Raw genomic sequence first — 23,885 nt, forward strand, 5'->3', positions numbered from 1 at the left:
CTTATGCGACAACAATAATCTGCACAAATTTCAAATTTTTCCAACAATAACCGACACTGACCGTTTCAAGAAGAATGTGAATGTTCTCTTTTCTGCAGAAGACAATAGAACGTTTCATGAAGACTCTGCGCATGTGTACCAGATGGTCCCTCACTTCCTTTTCAGACGTATGAGCTTCTAATCGCCAAGACTTGATCATCAATTCATGATTTGTCAATAGTTTCTCGACAATGGAAATTCCTGAAAACAATCATCAATAATGTGCATGTGTTCGACCATCAATAATGTGCATGTGTTCGACCATCAATAATGTGCATGTGTTCCTATACCATTTTAAACAAAACGGAAATAATATTCGACTTAATCATTTTCGTTAATGTTATACATAGATATAACCGTCAAAATGTACTGAGAGTCTTATCCATAGGCGCCGGAGTTAGTCTTGGTTCGTAGTTAAGCGTTATTAATAATACTTAAATTATTCAACAATAAATTGGCAGTTTCATTAGAGATCTAAATCGAAATAAAAATAGTTTGGGTTAGGTGTATTACTTTTTCGAGCTTATGATAGTGTTAGTGGTAGCTTACAATACGATTGATAGAACATGGACAAACCCAGTATCCATGACAAATAAACATAACCTTCTTTAGAGGACAACGAGACACAGCAACATATGTCATATACATAGGCATAACACTATGAATAAATGTAGGGACTACCCCCTGGGATCGGCCAGTAAAACAGGATTGTAAACTAATCTAGTTTAGAAATTTGTAAACGGTGATGCTGAAGCACCAAATGACAAATGGTTGTGACAAAATAACTGGGGAATAACATAGTGTATTTTGTTTCTTAAATACTTGTTTCATAATCTTGGGACATGAGTGAGGTTGAGAACTGACCGCTCCGAGGCGGGAAGCCGAACTTCCATAAAGGAACAATCTCTCAGCATTTCAGACCTTCTAATATCAAAATCAAGTAAAAGTGTCATTTCATATAAAAAACAACTCCTATATATTAGAAAGTTTGATGAAACATTATCACTGTTCTTATGAGTTAATCCAATTGGTTATAACCTGGTACTATTTGTGTTTGATCATTTGGAAGCCGATTTAATGTCTGTCTGATCTAGGCCAACACATTTCACTTTTGAATGAAACATTACAAATGACTTTCACTGTATTTATAATGTGAGCACGCGATGTGTTGTCACCGAAGGAAGGCGTGTTTGAATGACCTTTACGCTTTTAACATAGTTTCCTGCAACGCAGCCCACATATTTGAAAGGCTCATTGCAAATCAAATTCAATCAAACTTCCATTCTACTAATGTTATCCATACAAAACGGTCCGGTGTTAGGAAAAATCATTCTTGGAGCCCTGCTTTAAAGTGACTCGCTCATGTGTTTGGAACCAAAATTAGTTTTCCCGGTAATCCATCTGAAAACACGTATTATATCATTATTTTACTCTATGATATCGAAATTGCAGAAAAAATTACGGTTATAGCATAAAAAAGTATTTTGGTTACTGTGGGGTCCGAACCCACGCCTGTAAAGTGAAGAAAAAATAAGAAATCATGCATGAATCTGGTAGTAATTTTTAACAATTATTCTAAAGTTAGTCATTAACAACATGTCTTTACATTCAACTATATCAAAATGCATGGTTATAGGCACACACTACAAGTATAAGCAAGCTGAGTATCTATATTTGACTATCAAGAAATAACGCTAGAAAATGGAAATGTACATACACTGCTTGTAAACTTCATAGATAATTATTATTATTATTATTATTATTATTATTATTATTATTATTATTATTATCATTATTATTATCATTATTATTATTATTATTATTATTATTATTATTATTATTATTATTATTATTACATGAATCGTTAAACAAGTGTACGGCGCATTAACCCTTTTCTCATTTAATCTCATTTGATAGATGTAATTGTTAATTTGCTCACAGAACATACATTTAAATCTGACACTTTCTTGATATGTTGTCTGCCCTTGTCGTTCGATTGCTTGAATAATATTGCTCAAAGTAATATACCGAAATTACGTAAAGGAACTATAATCTACTATCTACGACATTGTTATCTCTCCTTGATTTCCCCAATTCCTTTGCATATATTCTAATGCTTTTACTCAACATATTTTTTTCAGATTTGGTTCCGTTAAGAGGAAAATCGGCTTTTGAATGCAAGTCTTCGAGAACACGCGTAAAACTTTTTATTTGTGTTCTTCAAACTCCGTTAGCGTAATTTGGAAACGTCACTGACCATATCAATGTGTTTTTGTGCAAAGATTTTCCAGACTATTCAGAAGATGTGGCTCTCGGTTACTTAGAATTGGGAAGATATACTTGGGTATTATATTCACTTCCTGGACACAAACATGCAAGGTCATAACGCGTTAAGTTTTGTTGTGGTGTCAAATAAATTTATTTTAATTTCTATTCTTGTAGCACTTGTAGCGTTTGAACGGAAATGTTTTTGGAACTTAAAATCTCTCAAACATACATAAAGATGTATGAATGCAGACCTTTTTTAAATTTGGTGTTTTGGTCCGTCAAAGTGGACGCTCCTCAATAGCCGAAATATATTCGATGTCCTGTTGAACGAACTTCATTAAAGGAAGGACAAGCTCATTACAAATGGAACAACTCACTGCCAACTTCGCGACAATCGTAAAAATCATGACAAACACCTTGAAATTAGTTGTACTTTTCGGTCTGAGTGCAATTCGTTGTAAGCAATATTTATTAATCATTCAAAAAGGTTAAGTAAACATTATTGTTCGCAGCATGATCTTTAGAACATTAATTTTTCACAACACTCAGCGGATTCAATGATGGGAAAAATGAAATTTCTCCGAAAAATATTCTGTCTGTGAGGAATTGTTCCATCTCTCTTAATTTAATAAGCGAATCATTTGGCCCCATAATCCAGACTAAGTGGATATTGATGTTCTGTTTTGTGCTTATTCACGTGTCAGCACTCTTGCAGAAGTGGCAATCGCATCCATTAATAGGAAAAGTTGTCTCAAAACTTCAACGTCTTTGCGCCTGCCGATTTCATGTTCATGTTTGGTGTATTCGACTCATGCGACATTGTAGGAGTTTAGTCCTAAACATATAAGCATAAACGCAATAATTGACAAATATCCAACATATTTAGTTCCTGAACTAGTTGAGGCTTTCCACTTGACTGACTTTTTTTAAACAAATTGGCCTAGAGGAAAGGTCCATCTCATAAGTCTTAAAGTCTTCCCGGAAATTGAGTTTTAGCAGACAATCTTTTGGAGTACACTGCGTCGTCAAAAATCTTATTGATCCCTTAAATAAACAGCTATGGTAATTCAATTCCATGCCATTTTATCTGGAATTATCATTGAATGTTCATATAAAATTGCCTAGTCCTTATTGAATACGGAACACCCGTGATCCAATAAAGCGATGTATCCCTGTGATAGTAGTCTGTCTAAGATCTCGATTTGTTTGCACGCAACCCATCACAGGAGAATAATCGACGGGATATAAACGAAGAAAATGAGTTTATATAGCGCTTACAATTGGAATTGTTTAGTCCTTTTCAGGGGAATTGTCCAGATGATTTGCTCATGTGACCTTCGAATTCTTCTTCTAATGGTTGTTCGTAAGCGGCCACCGTAACCTCGAAATTGTCCTTCTCTTATGCAGTTTTAAAGTGACACTCTCATTCAAAATACTATCATACACATGTATAAGCCAAACAAATATATTTTTTGAGTGTTAAATCTTAAACTTATAGCTAAATAATGCATTAATGGAAAATATCAATTACTGAAAATAAGGTTGTAAGCGTGTTTTAATAACTGAAAACGCAAAAATATTAAATGATGGGTGAATGCTAAAATATTTACTGTGATCTGCTATAAGGTAGAAATACTATGTTTTATGCAAATTTCTTTCAAATGAAACTCGGTATCCTTTATAAGAACCATTGTTTTGGACATGTTTTCATCCTTTTTGGAATATTAAAACAGTAGTTACTGGTGGTAAAAGTTATTTGGGAGTAAGAGTGCACCTTTAAGTAAGCGATTGTGCGTGACATCACTAAGGGCGTATTCGGCGGCATGTCCTCAGGCTAGATTATGTTTCATGACATGATTAAGTATTCCAAAAGTAATTGGGGCATTATCCAAACAAACAAACACATGTTTAAGTTGTTGTTTTTACTGAGAGTAAGCCTGATATTCAATCGAATATGATCGCAAGGTTATGCAGCCGACAGTGTCACAGTGAATAAGTTAAACACGCGGCAAACATAATATTGAAACAGGAAGTCGAAAGAATGATCTGACATTTTAAGAAAACATTCGGAGTTTTGGCCAAGTCCTAAATGAATTGTCACATTGAGAGTTGCTAAAATCCGGGAAACAGTAGCAACGAAACGAATCTCCTTGTTTATTTTAAGAACGTTTAATTCATCATATAAAATGTTGTGGTATACCTCATTTATTTACATCGTTGCCTGGAGTTTAAGAATCGTCACGGCATTCGTGCTATTACAGAGACTGTTGGACACATGTTCTTACGCTTCGTGAAAATGATGTGATTTAATTAATAATTTTGGTTCCACAGGGAATCATATCAATGGGAAATATTTTTCCTCCCTTGAATCGTAACTTTGTAATCAGAAACAGGAAATAGCAATAAATACGCCGACACGTTCATATGATTCTCAATTATGACCGTCTGATGTTTTCCTCATTTCAACATCAATTCCAATCCATCAATGCCAATGGGCGCGAATATTATGGTAAGCCACTCTCTAGCCTTAATTGGTTAAGTATTTAATCTGAAATAAGCTTATCTGTTTATATGGGTATAGCTTTACCCCTTTTCTTCATTTCCTTCATTAAGGCTTATGTTTTTTTGCAAGTATCGAAGAGGTTGTTTTCCGTACCAATAAGCTGATTATGTTAAGAGCACGGCAAACACAAGTTAACTCCCGGCCTGACCGTTCCAAAGGTCTGTCTGTGTTATTAAGACATAGTGTGCCTCTTCTGTAAAGCGTTTGCCTCTATGCCTTTGAACGGGAACTTGATTGGTTTTACTACTAGCTCCCCCCCCTGCCCTCTTGATTCCATTGCAGTATTAATTCCCGTCAATAGCGGCGTTAAGTCTTGTGCATTTCCAGTGTAACACTGATTCATCTATTTACATATCTTCTATCATAGAGGCCCCTTGTAAAGATCCATATCGAAATATGGACGCGGAAAGGTTTTACCTGCGTCTTAATTGATATTACTTAAAGCATTTTCACGTTCATTTTTCGAAATGACACTAATACTTGTCCGAACACCCACTTATGTAGTAACGATCGCCATACAGTTATATCACTTCAGGGAAATCTCTTTTTGAATGGATAAATGTCAAACCTGTCAATTAATTACCCTGTTATTCATTCGCCCATAAAAAACATCATTTATTCGAGTACAACGAACAACAGTCATGTCGAGTATCTGGAAAAGCTTCAAAGGCAGACGACAGTATTTAAAGCCTCTTATTGGTGTCCGACGTAAAATAAATAATTCAAACCATTTTCCGGAATGTAATAAACGGACATTACGTCAGGTCTTTCGCAAATGCAATGAAAACAAATTATTCATGAATTTAAATTAGCATTATGCAATGAAAGAACATGTCGATGCTTATCTATTTGACAAATTATGTGCATGTTTACCATGTTGCAAACATATCTCTTTAAATGGAATTGTATGGGTAAAAGTTCTTTATGGTCAACAATTAAATTATAGCAGTGCTCACGTCTTTACCATTTGGATCGCCTGATGACCTGACAATAATAACATCGTTAATAAGTGTTATTAAGAAGGTAATTTTAAAGTTGTGCATCCATAAAGGCTAGTAAAGAGCTTTTCGCGACAACACTAATATTAAGTCGACTGAGTTGTACAGTAAATCGAAAAATGCCTACATACGGTGTACATACCTTTCTTATCGTCAAAGAATATGCTGACGTCATCCCATGCATACTGTTTGACTAGATCCAGGATAGCTTCTGAAAAATCATCCAGGCGTGGAAGCATCTGGAACGTAGCATTCAACTCATCTGACGTCACTTCCGTTGTCGCTAGGTATGTCACGTTTAACGATTCGGTTGCTAGAGAAATTGGTTCATAGAACGGTCCAATAATGGCGTGTGTGTTATGTTCTTTGAGCATCTGAATGGCTGAAACAACAAGCAGTAAAACATAAAATGGAAATACAACTTAATCAGATACCATCATGCCATGTACGATTAGGTAAAATGTTGATCCTTGGTTACCGCATATCATTTTGAAAAAATCTAAATGGGTTTGATATGCAACATTGCGGCCTATGGTATGAAACAACATTGCGGTCCATGGCATAAAACATTACGGCCTATGCAGTGTGTGTATACCACGTGGTAAATAACGAAATAAATGCTACGTCGGAAGGCAATATTTTGATTTGAAAAAAATACTTTAAACAAAGATAACTTTATTATTTCGTCACCATTTAAAATGAAACATAGCACAGTCTACGCCCCTCACGGAGCCCCTCCTTCGGCCTTTAACCAGAATTTGATTGCGCGTTTAGTTTCTTAAAACACTTCGACAAACCTTTTCACAATACGGCCGTCTGACGGAGCACTTTCAAAACATTATTTTGGAAACAGGTTTGTCGAAGTGTTTGATGAAACTAATGACCTCATCAAATTTCGGAAATAAAACAAATGCGGGGCTATTTAAGCAGCAAAGACTGCCCTTTGTTTCATTTAAAGGGGTGTTGTAAATAAAAAGTTATCTTTGATTTAAGTCTTTATTTTAAGCAATTTTTTGCCTTCCAACGTAGCATACATGACAGCATTTATCACCTGGTATACACACACTGCTATGGTATAAAACAACATTGCTGTCCTTGGCATAAAACAACATTACGGCCTATGGTATGAAACAACATTGCTGTCCATGACATAAAACAACATAATGTATAAACATTACGGACAATGGTATAAAACAACATTGCGGCCATTGGTATGAAACATCATTGCGGCCAATGATATGAAACATCGATGCGCCCACTGGTATGTAAACAGCATTGCGGCCATTGGTATGAAACATCATTGCGGCCAATGATATGAAACATCGATGCGCCAACTGGTATGTAAACAGCATTGCGGCCAATGGTAAGAAACATCGATGCAGCCACTGGTATGTTAACAGCATTGTGGCCAATGGTATGAAACAGCATAGCGTCCACTGGTACGTATAATCATAGCGGCCGCTGGTATAAAACAGCAGCGCGGCCACTGGTATGAAACAGCATTGCGGCCACTGGTACGTATAATCATTGCGGCAGCTGGTATAAAACAGCAGCACGGCCACTGGTATGTAACATCATTGCGATCGTTGGTATGTATAATCATTGCGGCCGCTGGTATAAACAGCAGCGCGGCCACTGGTATGAAACAGCATTGCGACCGCTGGTATGTATAATCATTGTGGCCGCTGGTATAAACAGCAGCGCGGCCACTGGTATGTAACAGCATTGCGACGGCTGGTAGGTATAATCATTGCGGCCGCTGGTATAAACAGCAGCGCGGCCACTGGTATGTATAATCATTGCGGCCACTGGTATGAAACAGCATTGCGGCCGCTTACATGCAACAGCATTTCAGCCACTGGTATGTATCAGCATTGCGGCCAACTACATGTAACATCATTGAGATTACTGGTATGTATAATCATTGCGGCCACTTGTATGGAGCAGCATAGCGGCCAATGGTATGAAACATCATTGCGGCCACTGGTATGCAACAGCATTTCGGTCACTGGTATGTAACAGCATCGCGGCCACCTGTATGAAACAGCACTGTGACTACTGGTATGTATAATCATTGCGGCCACTGGTATGAAACAGCATTGCGGCCACTGGTATCAAACATCATTGCGGCCACTGGTATGCAACAGCATTGCGGTCAATGGTATGAAATATCATTGCGGCCACTGGTATGCAACAGCATTGCGGCCATTGATATGCAGCAGCATTGCGGCCAATGATATGAAACATCATTGCGCCAACTGGTATGTAAACAGCATTGCGGCCAATGGTAAGAAACATCGATGCAGCCACTGGTATGTTAACAGCATTGTGGCCAATGGTATGAAACAGCATAGCGTCCACTGGTACGTATAATCATTGCGGCCGCTGGTATAAAACAGCAGCGCGGCCACTGGTATGAAACAGCATTGCGGCCACTGGTACGTATAATCATTGCGGCAGCTGGTATAAAACAGCAGCACGGCCACTGGTATGTAACATCATTGCGATCGTTGGTATGTATAATCATTGCGGCCGCTGGTATAAACAGCAGCGCGGCCACTGGTATGAAACAGCATTGCGACCGCTGGTATGTATAATCATTGTGGCCGCTGGTATAAACAGCAGCGCGGCCACTGGTATGTAACAGCATTGCGACGGCTGGTAGGTATAATCATTGCGGCCGCTGGTATAAACAGCAGCGCGGCCACTGGTATGTATAATCATTGCGGCCACTGGTATGAAACAGCATCGCGGCCGCTTACATGCAACAGCATTTCAGCCACTGGTATGTATCAGCATTGCGGCCAACTACATGTAACATCATTGAGATTACTGGTATGTATAATCATTGCGGCCACTTGTATGGAGCAGCATAGCGGCCAATGGTATGAAACATCATTGCGGCCACTGGTATGCAACAGCATTTCGGTCACTGGTATGTAACAGCATCGCGGCCACCTGTATGAAACAGCACTGCGACTACTGGTATGTATAATCATTGCGGCCACTGGTATGAAACAGCATTGCGGCCACTGGTATGAAACATCATTGCGGCCACTGGTATGCAACAGCATTGCGGTCAATGGTATGAAATATCATTGCGGCCACTGGTATGCAACAGCATTGCGGCCATTGATATGCAGCAGCATTGCGGCCAATGATATGAAACATCATTGCGCCAACTGGTATGTAAACAGCATTGCGGCCAATGGTAAGAAACATCGATGCAGCCACTGGTATGTTAACAGCATTGTGGCCAATGGTATGAAACAGCATAGCGTCCACTGGTACGTATAATCATTGCGGCCGCTGGTATAAAACAGCAGCGCGGCCACTGGTATGAAACAGCATTGCGGCCACTGGTACGTATAATCATTGCGGCAGCTGGTATAAAACAGCAGCACGGCCACTGGTATGTAACATCATTGCGATCGTTGGTATGTATAATCATTGCGGCCGCTGGTATAAACAGCAGCGCGGCCACTGGTATGAAACAGCATTGCGACCGCTGGTATGTATAATCATTGTGGCCGCTGGTATAAACAGCAGCGCGGCCACTGGTATGTAACAGCATTGCGACGGCTGGTAGGTATAATCATTGCGGCCGCTGGTATAAACAGCAGCGCGGCCACTGGTATGTATAATCATTGCGGCCACTGGTATGAAACAGCATTGCGGCCGCTTACATGCAACAGCATTTCAGCCACTGGTATGTATCAGCATTGCGGCCAACTACATGTAACATCATTGAGATTACTGGTATGTATAATCATTGCGGCCACTTGTATGGAGCAGCATAGCGGCCAATGGTATGAAACATCATTGCGGCCACTGGTATGCAACAGCATTTCAATCACTGGTATGTAACAGCATCGCGGCCACCTGTATGAAACAGCACTGCGACTACTGGTACGTATAATCATTGCGGCAGCTGGTATAAAACAGCAGCACGGCCACTGGTATGTAACATCATTGCGATCGTTGGTATGTATAATCATTGCGGCCGCTGGTATAAACAGCAGCGCGGCCACTGGTATGAAACAGCATTGCGACCGCTGGTATGTATAATCATTGTGGCCGCTGGTATAAACAGCAGCGCGGCCACTGGTATGTAACAGCATTGCGACGGCTGGTAGGTATAATCATTGCGGCCGCTGGTATAAACAGCAGCGCGGCCACTGGTATGTATAATCATTGCGGCCACTGGTATGAAACAGCATCGCGGCCGCTTACATGCAACAGCATTTCAGCCACTGGTATGTATCAGCATTGCGGCCAACTACATGTAACATCATTGAGATTACTGGTATGTATAATCATTGCGGCCACTTGTATGGAGCAGCATAGCGGCCAATGGTATGAAACATCATTGCGGCCACTGGTATGCAACAGCATTTCGGTCACTGGTATGTAACAGCATCGCGGCCACCTGTATGAAACAGCACTGCGACTACTGGTATGTATAATCATTGCGGCCACTGGTATGAAACAGCATTGCGGCCACTGGTATGAAACATCATTGCGGCCACTGGTATGCAACAGCATTGCGGTCAATGGTATGAAATATCATTGCGGCCACTGGTATGCAACAGCATTGCGGCCATTGATATGCAGCAGCATTGCGGCCAATGATATGAAACATCATTGCGCCAACTGGTATGTAAACAGCATTGCGGCCAATGGTAAGAAACATCGATGCAGCCACTGGTATGTTAACAGCATTGTGGCCAATGGTATGAAACAGCATAGCGTCCACTGGTACGTATAATCATTGCGGCCGCTGGTATAAAACAGCAGCGCGGCCACTGGTATGAAACAGCATTGCGGCCACTGGTACGTATAATCATTGCGGCAGCTGGTATAAAACAGCAGCACGGCCACTGGTATGTAACATCATTGCGATCGTTGGTATGTATAATCATTGCGGCCGCTGGTATAAACAGCAGCGCGGCCACTGGTATGAAACAGCATTGCGACCGCTGGTATGTATAATCATTGTGGCCGCTGGTATAAACAGCAGCGCGGCCACTGGTATGTAACAGCATTGCGACGGCTGGTAGGTATAATCATTGCGGCCGCTGGTATAAACAGCAGCGCGGCCACTGGTATGTATAATCATTGCGGCCACTGGTATGAAACAGCATTGCGGCCGCTTACATGCAACAGCATTTCAGCCACTGGTATGTATCAGCATTGCGGCCAACTACATGTAACATCATTGAGATTACTGGTATGTATAATCATTGCGGCCACTTGTATGGAGCAGCATAGCGGCCAATGGTATGAAACATCATTGCGGCCACTGGTATGCAACAGCATTTCAATCACTGGTATGTAACAGCATCGCGGCCACCTGTATGAAACAGCACTGCGACTACTGGTATGTATAATCATTGCGGCCACTGGTATGAAACAGCATTGCGGCCACTGGTATGAAACATCATTGCGGCCACTGGTATGCAACAGCATTGCGGTCAATGGTATGAAATATCATTGCGGCCACTGGTATGCAACAGCATTGCGGCCATTGATATGCAGCAGCATTGCGGCCAATGATATGAAACATCATTGCGGCCACTGGTATGCAGCAGTATTGCGGCTAATGGTATGTAACAGCATTGCGGTAAATAGTATGCAACAGCATTGTGGCCACTGGTATGCAACAGCATTGCCGCCACTGGTATGAAACAGCATTGTGGCCAATGGTATAAAAAATCATTGCGGCCACCTGTATGAAACATCATTGCGGCCACTGGTATGCAACAGCATTGCGGCGAATGTTATGCAACAGCATTGCGGCTACTGGTATGCAACAGCATTGCCGCCACTGGTATGAAACAACATTGCGGCCACTGGTATGCAACAACATTGCGGCCAATGGTATGAAACATCATTGCAGCCACTGGTATGCAACAGCATTGCGGCCATTGGTATGCAACAGCATTGCGGCCAATGATATGAAACATCATTGCGGCCACTGGTATGCAGCAGTATTGTGGCCAATTGTATGTAACAGCATTGCGGCCAATGGTATGAAACATCATTGCGGCCACTGGTATGCAACAGCATTTCAGTCACTGGTATGTAACAGCATCGCGGCCACCTGTATGAAACAGCACTGCGACTACTGGTATGTATAATCATTGCGGCCACTGGTATGAAACAGGATTGCGGCCAATGGTATGACACATCATTGCGGCCACTGGTATGCAACAGCATTGCGGCCAATGGTATGAAACATCATTGCGGCCACTGGTATGCAACAGCATTGCGGCCATTGATATGCAGCAGCATTGCGGCCAATGATATGAAACATCATTGCGGTCACTGGTATGCAACAGCATTGCCGCCACTGGTATGAAACAGCATTGCGGCCAATGGTATAAAACAGCATTGCGGCCACCTGTATGAAACAGCATTGCGGCCAATGGTATGAAACGGCAGTGTGGCCACTGGTATGAAACAACATTGTAGGCTAATAGTATAAAATGCAGTGCGGCCAATGGTATGAAACAACATTGCGGCCGATGGTCTGTAACATCATTGCAGCCGATGGTATGTTACAGCATTGCGGACAATAGTATGAAACAGCATTGTTGCCAATGGTTTGAAATGGCATTACGGTTAATGGTCTGTAACATCATTGCAGCCGATGGTATGGAACAACATTGCCGACATTAGTATGAAACAGCATTGCGGACAATAGTATGATACAGCAATGCGGCCAATGGTATGTTACAATATTGCGGACAATTATATAAGTCAGCATTACGGCCAATGGTATGTTACAACATTGCGGACAATTATATAAAACAGCATTGCGGCCAATTGTATGAAACGGCATTGCGGCCGATAGTATAAAACAACATTACGGCCAATGGTATGAAACGGCATTGTGGCCAATTGTATGAAACGGCATTGCGGCCGATAGCATAAAACAACATTACGGCCAATGGTATGAAACGGCATTGCGGCCAATGGTATGAAACGGCATTGTGGCCAATTGTATGAAACCGCATTGCGGCCGATAGTATAAAACAACATTACGGCCAATGGTATGAAACGGCATTGCGGCCAATCGTATGAAACGGCATTGCGGCCAATTGTATGAAACGGCATTGCGGCCAATCGTATGAAACGGCATTGCGGCTGATAGTATAAAACAACATTACGGCCAATGGTATGAAACGGCATTGCGGCCAATTGTATGAAACGTCATTGCGGCCATTTGTATGAAATGGCATTACGGCTAATTGTATGAAATGGCATTACGGCTAATTGTATGAAATGGCCTTACGGCTGATGGTATAAAACAACCATGCGATCGATGGTATAAATCAAATCAAAGGCGTAATAGGATATAATAATATAATACGTTCTCTCCAATGGTATTTCTGACAACAGTAACCGGTTAAAGAGTTAAAGATGTCAAAGAAGATGTACAACATATCCATGTACTTGCTACATAAATGATTGTATTACCTTTTTTAATTTTGTCGTAGTCGGACCTGGTGCTGCCGATATCAAATGTGTTCATGTTGAAGGATGTAAGGCCAAGCTGTCGCAATGTTAATGATGGTGTTATGATCGTTTTCCATTCTGGCAGAACCGCTGAAGCAACACAAACTTGAGATATTAAAGAATTATACCAAACTCTTATATCCAATCATGTATTATTAATAAATTTATGATATGTAGATAGAGAATTTTACAAGAGTAGTTGAATTTATTGAACGAGTTTTTTTTTTACAAAAACATAAAAACAGGACATGAAGATTACTTTTTATTTGTTAACAAGTTAAATATAGTTCGTACTCAGTCACGCGTGCGAAACAGTAGCTCCAGCTCTTTTAGCTCTAAAAAAGAGCCAATTACACTTCCGTGCTAGAGAATAAGAACGGACATCATTATAAAACGTATGACTCGTTATTTTATCTAATATCACAATTATGAGGGCTTATTTGAGAAATCGGGGAATGCAGTGCCACATAAATGTGTTTAATCTTCACACGTATTTCGGTTATTTTGTAAACATATTGTTTATGGAGTTATAAGATCGATTCTCCCATCAAACACATGCATGTTTACAAACGAAAGTAGAACATTTTCACCAATTTTCAGCTGAATTTCACTCAAGAAGCTTACATTTAAGATAAAACCAGTATTATCGAGTGCTTTTATTTTGTCGGGAATAAAAATGACCGCCCGTTTAGCGGAATAAGCATGTTTATACTCTTTTGCTGGGTTGAGCTAGAGCCATGATAGCGACGTCGTTGATTATATACAAATTAAATCGCAGTATCCAAGGTTTTAACGCTAATAATCTAAACTCTGGTTGTTCATGCAAATATATTTATATATACCACCAATGGGTAATCTATGTAGGTTGTCGTGTAACACATACTAGAATGCAGATAACGGATGCGGAAAGCTTGTACCGGTCTTCCGATCGTTTCTTTTCTAACGTAGTGAAAACTTGTGATTTTACAGCGATTTGATTTAATAACTGTGTCACTGGAATTGTCCCGCATTATCAAAATATTTTAGACGTACCGTAGGCAGTTTGAACCGACATACTTAGTTTTATAGAGACCTATCTACATGAATCTTGTCCATAAAAATCGTCCAAATTCCAAAAAAAGACGTTTGTCGTTTTTTTGTTTTAATACAAACCCAAACCAAAAAGATTATGTGCTGCAAAATATAGGAAATACGCTTTACACAACAAACACTTTTCTTTATTTTGAAAGTAACCGCGTGCTTTTCAAGCACATAACAAGTTATAATGTTTATAGGCACCAAAATAATTTTAAAAAAAAGTCACTGTATACATTTGATTACGTTTACCAATTAAACTTCTCCATTTCTATAATATTCCTTTCTGCATTATCTTTACTTATATAAATTTATAAGTTTATATGTTAAATGGGGTCAGATGCTAAAAACTTTCCATAACTAAGTCGTATAGAAGGGAATCACAATCGATACAGTTCCTATATTGCCAGGGTATTCTTGGTATCAAATGAGTTAATAGTAACCCTGTCTAAACTATGCCGAAATTTAACACATTTTTAATGGAATCACGGACAGGTTGCATTCGGAAAAAAACAGCATTTCTGAAAGGAAATGAAGTCATGACAAAACGTAATACATTATCCCGAAGCTGTCTCATGTTACCACAGATATGTCCCATCAGTGCAGAAAGAGCCTAGCGATTTGAGGCGTTATCCGACAAACAAATTTTCAATGAGCATTATAATAAATGTTGGTACCATTTATAAGACAATTGCTTATTTATTACTTATATGTTATATTAATTAGTTAACTACAGTAAGTATAGTTCAACCTTATTTTTTTGATATCTTATAGAATCACAGTAACATTATGATTGTAATTTGTGCTTTAGTGCTTTACGTAAACTAAAACCGGACGTGAAATGGCCTAATATACGAGTATATGGATCATAAGGCCAAACTTGCTTGTTTGTCTTATCATGTATAACCATTTGACAATAGTTTTATTCATCCTATCTATATGTATATATGTATGTTTATTCACCAAATACATTTGTACGTGTTTCGTCTATTATATATGTATCTTCATACATTCATTATTCACTCCCGCAGGACTTTACCACTTAACATTACCACTGAAATTTACAGCTGAATTTTACCTCTAGACATGACCATTACTTCTGGACTTTACCTTAAGGCATTACCACTCGACTTTATCAGTAGACTTTACCTTAAGGCATTACCACTCGACTTTATCAGTAGACTTTACCTTAAGGCATTACCACTCGACTTTATCAGTAGACTTTACCTTAAGGCATTACCACTCGACTTTATCAGTAGACTTTACCTTAAGGCATTACCACTCGACTTTATCAGTAGACTTTACCAATGGATTGTAGTACTAGATTTTAAAACTGGGCTGCTACTTGAACACTTGCAATAGAAATCACTCATTGTGACAATACTCTCATTGCTATTTTTTTTTATCGTTCGCCTTTCAATCAATATAGGACTACTATTTCTAGACCTATTTCTATGGATAATTGTATAAGACTTTGAATAAACATTTAAGGGTCACCTTTTGATTGCACTCAATAGACTGCTTAATGGATATTGTTTAGTCAATGAATAATCTGTTTTACTATCTTCAACCAGACTGGCTGCTATGCGTCATAACTTAATGTTTGAATAATAGACGGTAATATTTTTTAATTGATTCAAGGTTTGTATTTACTCAACTAATGGAGTTTTATAGTTAAACGAACGATCTAATCGTCAATGAACGTAAATTAAAGACTAATATTTAAGTGATGATGGTGATTATCTCGTTGAGCTGAAATGTGACATATTACCCTCATTGGGCTTTGCACGATTTGGTTTAGTGTTCACAATATATGTTAACTCAGATACGAAATTGCAGACCTATTTTAAAATGTATAATCTAGTCAACATGCAAACCATGTTCAATTTATTTTCATCACATACATTTTACATTCATCGTGTTGTTTAAAACATCGAGGCTTTCGACCTAGGTCCAGAAATTACGTGATGTGATAGTTTTGTTGAATGAGGTGTCCTTGATCAAGAACGACTTACCTGTATGAAAAAGAAGCAAATTTTATCAATTAAAGTTCTGATTGCTGGACAAGACGGCCCATAGTAACCAACATATAGATAACCTAATACAGATTCTGCCTCTTGTTAACTGACCATGTGTACTAGCGGGGGGCAATACGTTGCTAAAAAGCCCCTCCTGGTTAACACATTATATTGTATAATGACGTTCAATGGTCTACTTTACATGATAGAACGTAATGGCAGACATCAATGATTTCAAGTTATTCAAACTAGTTGATATATCAGTCAGCTATTACAACTACAGTGTCATTCAAGTAAATAACCTGATGGACAGGAATACTCGAGTCCGGTATAAGACACTTCCTCATTTTCCCTTTGGTACGCTCAAAATGTATTCTCAAGTGTGACAACTGTCTGGACGGTTCAAATTCTTTGCCAGAAAGGTGTTTTTTGCCTTTTGTGAGAGAAGGAATTCTAACCACAGTGTTGCGATAAGGCCGCCATTTCCTCGGCACAAGGAACCCGCATATAGTTCACATCTAATGTAATAAAGGATCTTATAAAAACAAATACTTTTTCCTGATACATAATCTCGGTTATGATACAAAGCTATACATTTTTATATAAAAAGCTTATCTTGAAGAATGTTAGCTACTTATTTTTTTATTATCATGTATTCGTACAACTCCATGTGATGTCGACAGTCTATGAAAGCAGTGTTCGGGCAAATGCGTTTTTTTTCTGACATTTTAGCGAACACTTTGACACAATTAGTTTCCGTCGGGATTTAATGTTTTCGCTAACGATTGAGCGTATCCTTACTCACTCCATTGTATTATTTGGAAGAGATTTCTCATAATCAGTGCGATTGAATAATATTAAGGCATCAGGGTGTTATCATAAAAGCAATTGATCAATATTAACCTGGGAAAGACTAAAGACACTACGGCTACCAAATATCATGGCGTCCGAGGTAATGTCAGTTTTTTTCTGTAAATACCAAAGAATGCTCTCAGCTTCTGACCTTTCGTTCTGATTTTCTCCGTAAGTAGGGATGAATGCCCTAAGCTGCCCTTACGGTCTCGAGTTTAGCAGTCTGTCTCAAAGTTTCTTTTCGTTGGTCTTTTGTCTCATTTTGGAAAGTTCAGAATCGTAAACGCTTAATTTGTGACGTCCATCCATTATATACTGTCGGTGTTTAATGTGGTTGTCTTCCAAACAATGATAGGACGGAAAGAAAAAAACGTCTAGCGTTGTTTAGACATATAACAGAAAGTGAATGTTATATTTTTGTTGGCATATTTAGGCCGAAGGCCGCAGGCCTATACACTTTGGTTCCGCAAAACGACCTAAGGTATCGTCAGATCTACCTATTGACATGAAATGTTAATTTAATTAATGCTTCGGGGTTACAAAATGAGATTAATGGTGTTATGCGGTTTAAAATAGTGCAGATTAACATATTAACAGACCACTTTTTAAATACCTTCATAACAATGCAACGTTAATGTCAAAATAAAAGCAAGCCGAAGAACCTCCCAAATATATTGGTGAGGAACCAAGGGGAATAGATTATTGCTATTGTGAGGAACCAAGGGGAATAGATTATTGCTATTGTGAGGAACAAAGGGGAATAGATTATTGCTATTGTGAGGAACAAAGGGGAATAGATTATTGCTATTGTGAGGAACAAAGGGGAATAGATTATTGCTATTGTGAGGAACTATGGGGAATATATTATTGTTATTGTGGGGAACCAAGGGGAATAGATTATTGCTATTGTGAGGAACCATGGGGAATAGATTATTGTTATTGTGAGAAACAAAGGGGGATAGATTATTGCTATTGTGAGAAACAAAGGGGAATAGATTATTGCTATTGTGAGGAACCAAGGAACCAAGGGAAATAGATTATTGTTATTGTGGGGAACCAAAGGGAATAGATTATTGCTATTGTGAGGAACCAAGGAACCAAGGGGAATAGATTATTGTTATTGTGGGGAACCAAAGGGAATAGATTATTGCTATTGTGAGAAACAAAGGGGGATAGATTATTGTTATTGTGAGGAACCAAGGAACCAAGGGGAATAGATTATTGTTATTGTGAGGAACCAAGGGGAATAGATTATTGCTATTGTGAGAAACAAAGGGGAATAGATTATTGTTATTGTGAGGAACCAAGGAACCAAGGGGAATAGATTATTGCTATTGTGAGGAACCAAAGGGAATAGATTATTGTTATTGTGAGGAACCAAAGGGAATAGATTATTGTTATTGTGAGGAACCAAGGAACCAAGGGGAATAGATTATTGTTATTGTGAGGAACCAAAGGGAATAGATTATTGTTATTGTGGGGAACCAAGGAACCAAGGGGAATAGATTATTGTTATTGTGAGGAACCAAGGAACCAAGGGGAATAGATTATTGCTATTGTGGGGAACTAAGGAACCAAGGGGAATAGATTATTGCTATTGTGATGAACCAAGGAACCAAGGGGAATAGATTATTGTTATTGTGGGGAACCAAAGGGAATAAATTATTGCTATTGTGAGGAACCATGGGGAATAGATTATTGCTATTGTGAGGAACCATGGGGAATAGATTATTGTTATTGTGATGAACCAAAGGGAATAGATTATTGCTATTGTGAGGAACCAAGGGGAATAGATTATTGTTATTGTGGGGAACCAAGGGGAATAGATTATTGTTATTGTGGGGAACCAAGGGGAATAGATTATTGCTATTGTGAGGAACCATGGGGAATAGATTATTGCTATTGTGAGGAACCATGGGGAATAGATTATTGTTATTGTGGGGAACCAAGGGGAATAGATTATTGCTATTGTGAGGAACCATGGGGAATAGATTATTGCTATTGTGAGGAACCATGGGGAATAGATTATTGCTATTGTGAGGAGCCAAGGGGAATAGATTATTGCTATTGTGAGGAACCATGGGGAATAGATTATTGTTATTGTGGGGAACCAAGGGGAATAGATTATTGCTATTGTGAGGAACCATGGGGAATAGATTATTGTATTTAATAACGCAAAAAGATATATGAAAATGCCTGTTTTCTCTACTCCAAATAGTCAAAACGTCCTCAGCCAATATCGGGTGTCATTTAATTAACTTCACACAAGTAAAATACTTGCGAGGTGACAGCAAAGTTCATATATCCCAAGTACATTTAGATTTATCAGTTACTGTTATGGAAATAGCTAACTGTATTAAAAATCATCAATTTACATGACCTATTCTTACGTTATGACAGGCACTTATTGGTTACAATTTGGGGCCACTCAAAACAGTTGTATTATACCTGCGAAGAGAATTGTTAAAGACGTAAAATCACGCTTGTCGCGCCTACAGTCTTTCAACGCTTTCAGCGCATTAATTCTGCTTTTAGGTACTAGTAGTATTTTATGAGGCCCGTACTCGACCTGCTATTTATTTCTTTATTCGTTAATATAAACAACTAATAAGCCGGTACAGTGGGTGCTGCTTTAGATGAACACAACGTCTTCAAATAAATAGGAAAATAAAATATGTCTGTATTGTTTTCAAAATGCACTTTTTTGCATTACCAGCAGATAAATGTATACAACTCGGATAATTTGACCAAAGGTTTTTTATAATGGTCAATCAATAAACATGTCGGATAACTTTGACCAAACCGGTATTGGGCAATTTCCTGCAACCGTCTAGAATGCAATTTAACGTGTCTTTAAATAAGGTATGACTGTTTTTAGAGAAACCGTTAATAAAACGAGACGTGAACCACGTGGCTATTTCACAATAGTGTGGAATATCTATCCTATTAAAACAGTGAACGGAGTCATTGGAATATTTGTATAAATACTTGATATCAATTTGCTTGATTTTATGTATAGCTATGATTCTTGAAGCTTCCACTGAGTACCCTTTTTATAAATCGCTCGTGCATTTCACCATTTGCAGGAAGCGATATAATTTGATAAATGTCCTGTGGAGATTCAATCGCAGAGATGCTGAAAACGATAGAAATATCATAATTCAAAAAAGATTTGTACGTGTTTTTTGCTCAATATTTGTTGTTTGATTTGTTTCATGTAAGAGAACAAGACCTTCATAAGTAATGGTTTTGGCACAAATAACACGAGTTATTGACCAGATAAACGAACGCTTCTTTTTTTCTCTTTTCAAATTTTATTACACACATTTAGAATAAAACATCAATGTTGCAACACATGACATGCACTCAACACGCTTCAGCGCAAGTGTATAGTTTCAATTACTAAGGTAGTGAGTGGTGTAGTAGTTGATTAAATATGTTGCCAATGAAAACGCCCTGACAGTGAATGGAACCCAATAGAAATGAGTAGCGTTTTACATTTTCTGCACGATAGTTGTTGCATGATGTCGCATGTTTTAGCTCCGCCTTCATGTTACCGTTCCAATAAGGGAATTCATGTATAAAACGATTACACAGAAACCACTGTCGAACATAGACAGTTTGTTTTTCAGGATGTGTCAATGAACTGTCATTACTTAAGAACAGTACTCAAAGAAATATAACGAAATATTTTCAAAAAGGGAAAATGACTCTCGTCACAATACAAACGTAGCGTATAGATCCCTTTACTGCTAGATTATGCATATAAATAAACGTTTACCGAAATCGATCGATTGTTTTTTATGTCACCGTGTTCCGTGTTCAATTTTTATAAAGTTCTAGATTAGGTATTATACGGCCTATATTCCTTGGCTACGGTCTTTTTTCTAAATTCTTAATCATACCTTTGTGAATTCAACTGTCATTCTTAGCATAAACACCAAGAATCCATTAACTATCTCATGAGAGAGCATTTCCATTTTGCTTCTGGTTTGTAGGACATTAGGAAACACTTGTTAATAAACGGCATTACATTAAAGCCAAGTTCAATTTATACCGTAAAGCATTACTACAGAAATCGGCATTGTAATTTGCGTCCATCTTCAATATTAGGGTACATAAAACCCAAATATATTTGCTGTAAAAGTATTTTGTAATTCAACAGTTCGTGTCATGGCTTTAGGCAAGTTTTGGCTTGCTAGGCTATATGCACTCCATTGCACTGCATGTCCATGATAACAATACTGCAGATCTCTATAATCGAACAATGAGCCGCTGGGTACCCCTATGACGCATCATTACTAGTATGTCAGTATTATTAGTATTTATTATTTTCTAAAACAAAACCTTCAAGACATTCCAATATTTTGGGTAAATAAAACAGGGGCATCAATTTAATGTGCTAACACGAAAAGATTAACACAATCAACAAACGGTGGCAAGATTCATTTCAATAAAATACAAAGTGTCGACTGCCGGGACTGTGTCTGCTTGACTCTGTCTGCCGGGACTGTGTCTGCTTGACTCTGTCTGCCGGGACTGTGTCTGCTTGACTCTGTCTGCCGGGACTGTGTCTGCTTGACTCTGTCTGCCGGGACTGTGTCTGCTTGACTCTGTCTGCCGGGACTGTGTCTGCTTGACTCTGTCTGCCGGGACTGTGTCTGCTTGACTCTGTCTGCTGTTGACATAGCAATATGTCAGTCCGATTTAAATGAGACAGCACGGACAAGCCTCATTTAACAACAAACTAACCTAGGTTTATAGAAAGCTTCAACACAAGTTGGGCTGACAAATAGACACAAACTTGAAGTTCTAGCTTTACAGCAACACAGCTGTCGAGCTTTATCAATTTTGAAAGGCAGTTAATAATTACCAGAGGCAAAGTTTGGTGTATCATTTTGTATATTTTATCAATATTATTGCATCGGTCTACAACTATGTAATTTTTGTAGTACTTTTACATTAAATAAACCAAATAACGGCTACATTATCAATGTACGTGAAGTTAGCGGCCTAGCGGCCTAGCGGCCTAACGGCGTGAAGTTAGCGGCCAAGCGGCCTAGCGGCCTAGCGGCGTGAAGTTAGCGGCCTGGCGGCCTAGCGGCCTAGCGGCCTAGCGGCGTGAAGTTGGCGGCCTAGCGGCCTAGCGGCCTAGCGGCCTAATTATTTTTTCTATGTCCAAGCAATTGTTAATGCGTTTTTTTTAAAAACAATGATAAATCAAGGTTTTTTATTCATATAGTTACATAGCGGCCTTAAATTGTTATCTATTCAGAATATCTTTCTTTATCTTTTATTCTAAAACAATTTTAAATTAACTGTTTTATGCACATAATATCACTCTGAAGCGTTTTTCAACTTTTTTTCAAAAAAGTCGATCGAGCACTTCAGCGGCCTAGCGGCCTAGCGGCGTGAAGTTAGCGGCCTGGCGGCCTAGCGGCCTAGCGGCCTAAAATGGTATCCTATTTCAAAGCATGAATACATGCATTTTCTTCTAAAACAATGACATCTTAGCTATTTTTATGCACAAATTAACACTTTGAAGCTATTAGCGATTATCAACATTTTTTTTTAAAAGCGTCAATTAAGCAGTCAGCTATTTCAAATCATTAAACATGCCTGATCTTCTAAAACAATGATATATTTACTGTTTTTATGCACAAATTATCACTCTAAAGCGTTTTTTATTTTATTTTTTTAAAAGTTCATCGAGCACTTCAGCGGCCTAGCGGCCTAGCGGCCTAGCGGCGTGAAGTTAGCGGCCTGGCGGCCTAGCGGCCTAGCGGCCTAAAATTGTTTCCTATTTCAAACCATGTATACATGCATTTTCTTCTAAAACAATGACATATTAACTGTTTTTATGCACAAATTAACACTTTGAAGCTATTAGCGATTATCAACAGGTTTTTTTTCAAAAGTGTCGATAAAGCAGTCAGCTATTTCAAAGCATTAAACATGCCTGTTCTTCTAAAACAATGATGTATTTACTGTTTTTATGCACAAATTATCACTCTGAAGCGTTTTTCAATTCTTTTCCAAAAAAGTCGATCGAACACTTCAGCGGCCTAGCGGCCTAGCGGCCTAGCGGCGTGAAGTTAGCGGCCTGGCGGCCTAGCGGCCTAGCGGCCTAAAATGGTTTCCTATTTCAAAGCATGTTTACATGCATTTTCTTCTTAAACAATGACATATTAACTGTTTGAATGCACAAATTAACACTTTGAAGCTATTAGCGATAATCAACATATTTTTTTTCTTTCAAAAAAGTCGATTGAGCAGTCATCTATTTCAAAGCATTAAACATGGCTGATCTTCTAAAACAATGATGTATTTGCTGTTTTTATGCACAAATTATCACTCTAAAGCGTTTTTTTATTTTTATTTTCAAAAAAGTTGATCGAGCACTTCAGCGGCCTAGCGGCCTAGCGGCCTAGCGGCGTGAAGTTAGCGGCCTAGCGGCCTAGCGGCCTAGCGGCCTGGCGGCCTAAAATGCTCTCCTATTTCAAAGCATGTATACATGCATTTTCTTCTAAAAAAATGATATGTTAACTGTTT

General features: G+C 38.8%; 1 protein-coding gene across 3 annotated transcripts in view; it reads right to left on the reverse strand.

Annotated features, from left to right (window-relative positions):
* The window catches only part of LOC128228022 (glutamate receptor 2-like), a 96,423-nt gene that overhangs the window by 48,884 nt on the left and 23,654 nt on the right, over positions 1-23,885 (reverse strand). For all 3 annotated transcript variants that reach the window (XM_052939047.1, XM_052939046.1, XM_052939044.1), the window contains exons 2-4: positions 13,351-13,479; positions 6,011-6,250; positions 62-240 (exon numbers count right to left, since the gene is read on the reverse strand). In XM_052939047.1, coding sequence (XP_052795007.1) covers positions 62-240; positions 6,011-6,250; positions 13,351-13,479 — 548 coding nt within the window. The remainder of the gene's footprint in view (positions 1-61; positions 241-6,010; positions 6,251-13,350; positions 13,480-23,885) is intronic.

The sequence above is a fragment of the Mya arenaria genome, chromosome 3 (assembly GCF_026914265.1).
Source record: "Mya arenaria isolate MELC-2E11 chromosome 3, ASM2691426v1".
NCBI classification, from domain to species: Eukaryota; Metazoa; Mollusca; class Bivalvia; order Myida; family Myidae; genus Mya; species Mya arenaria.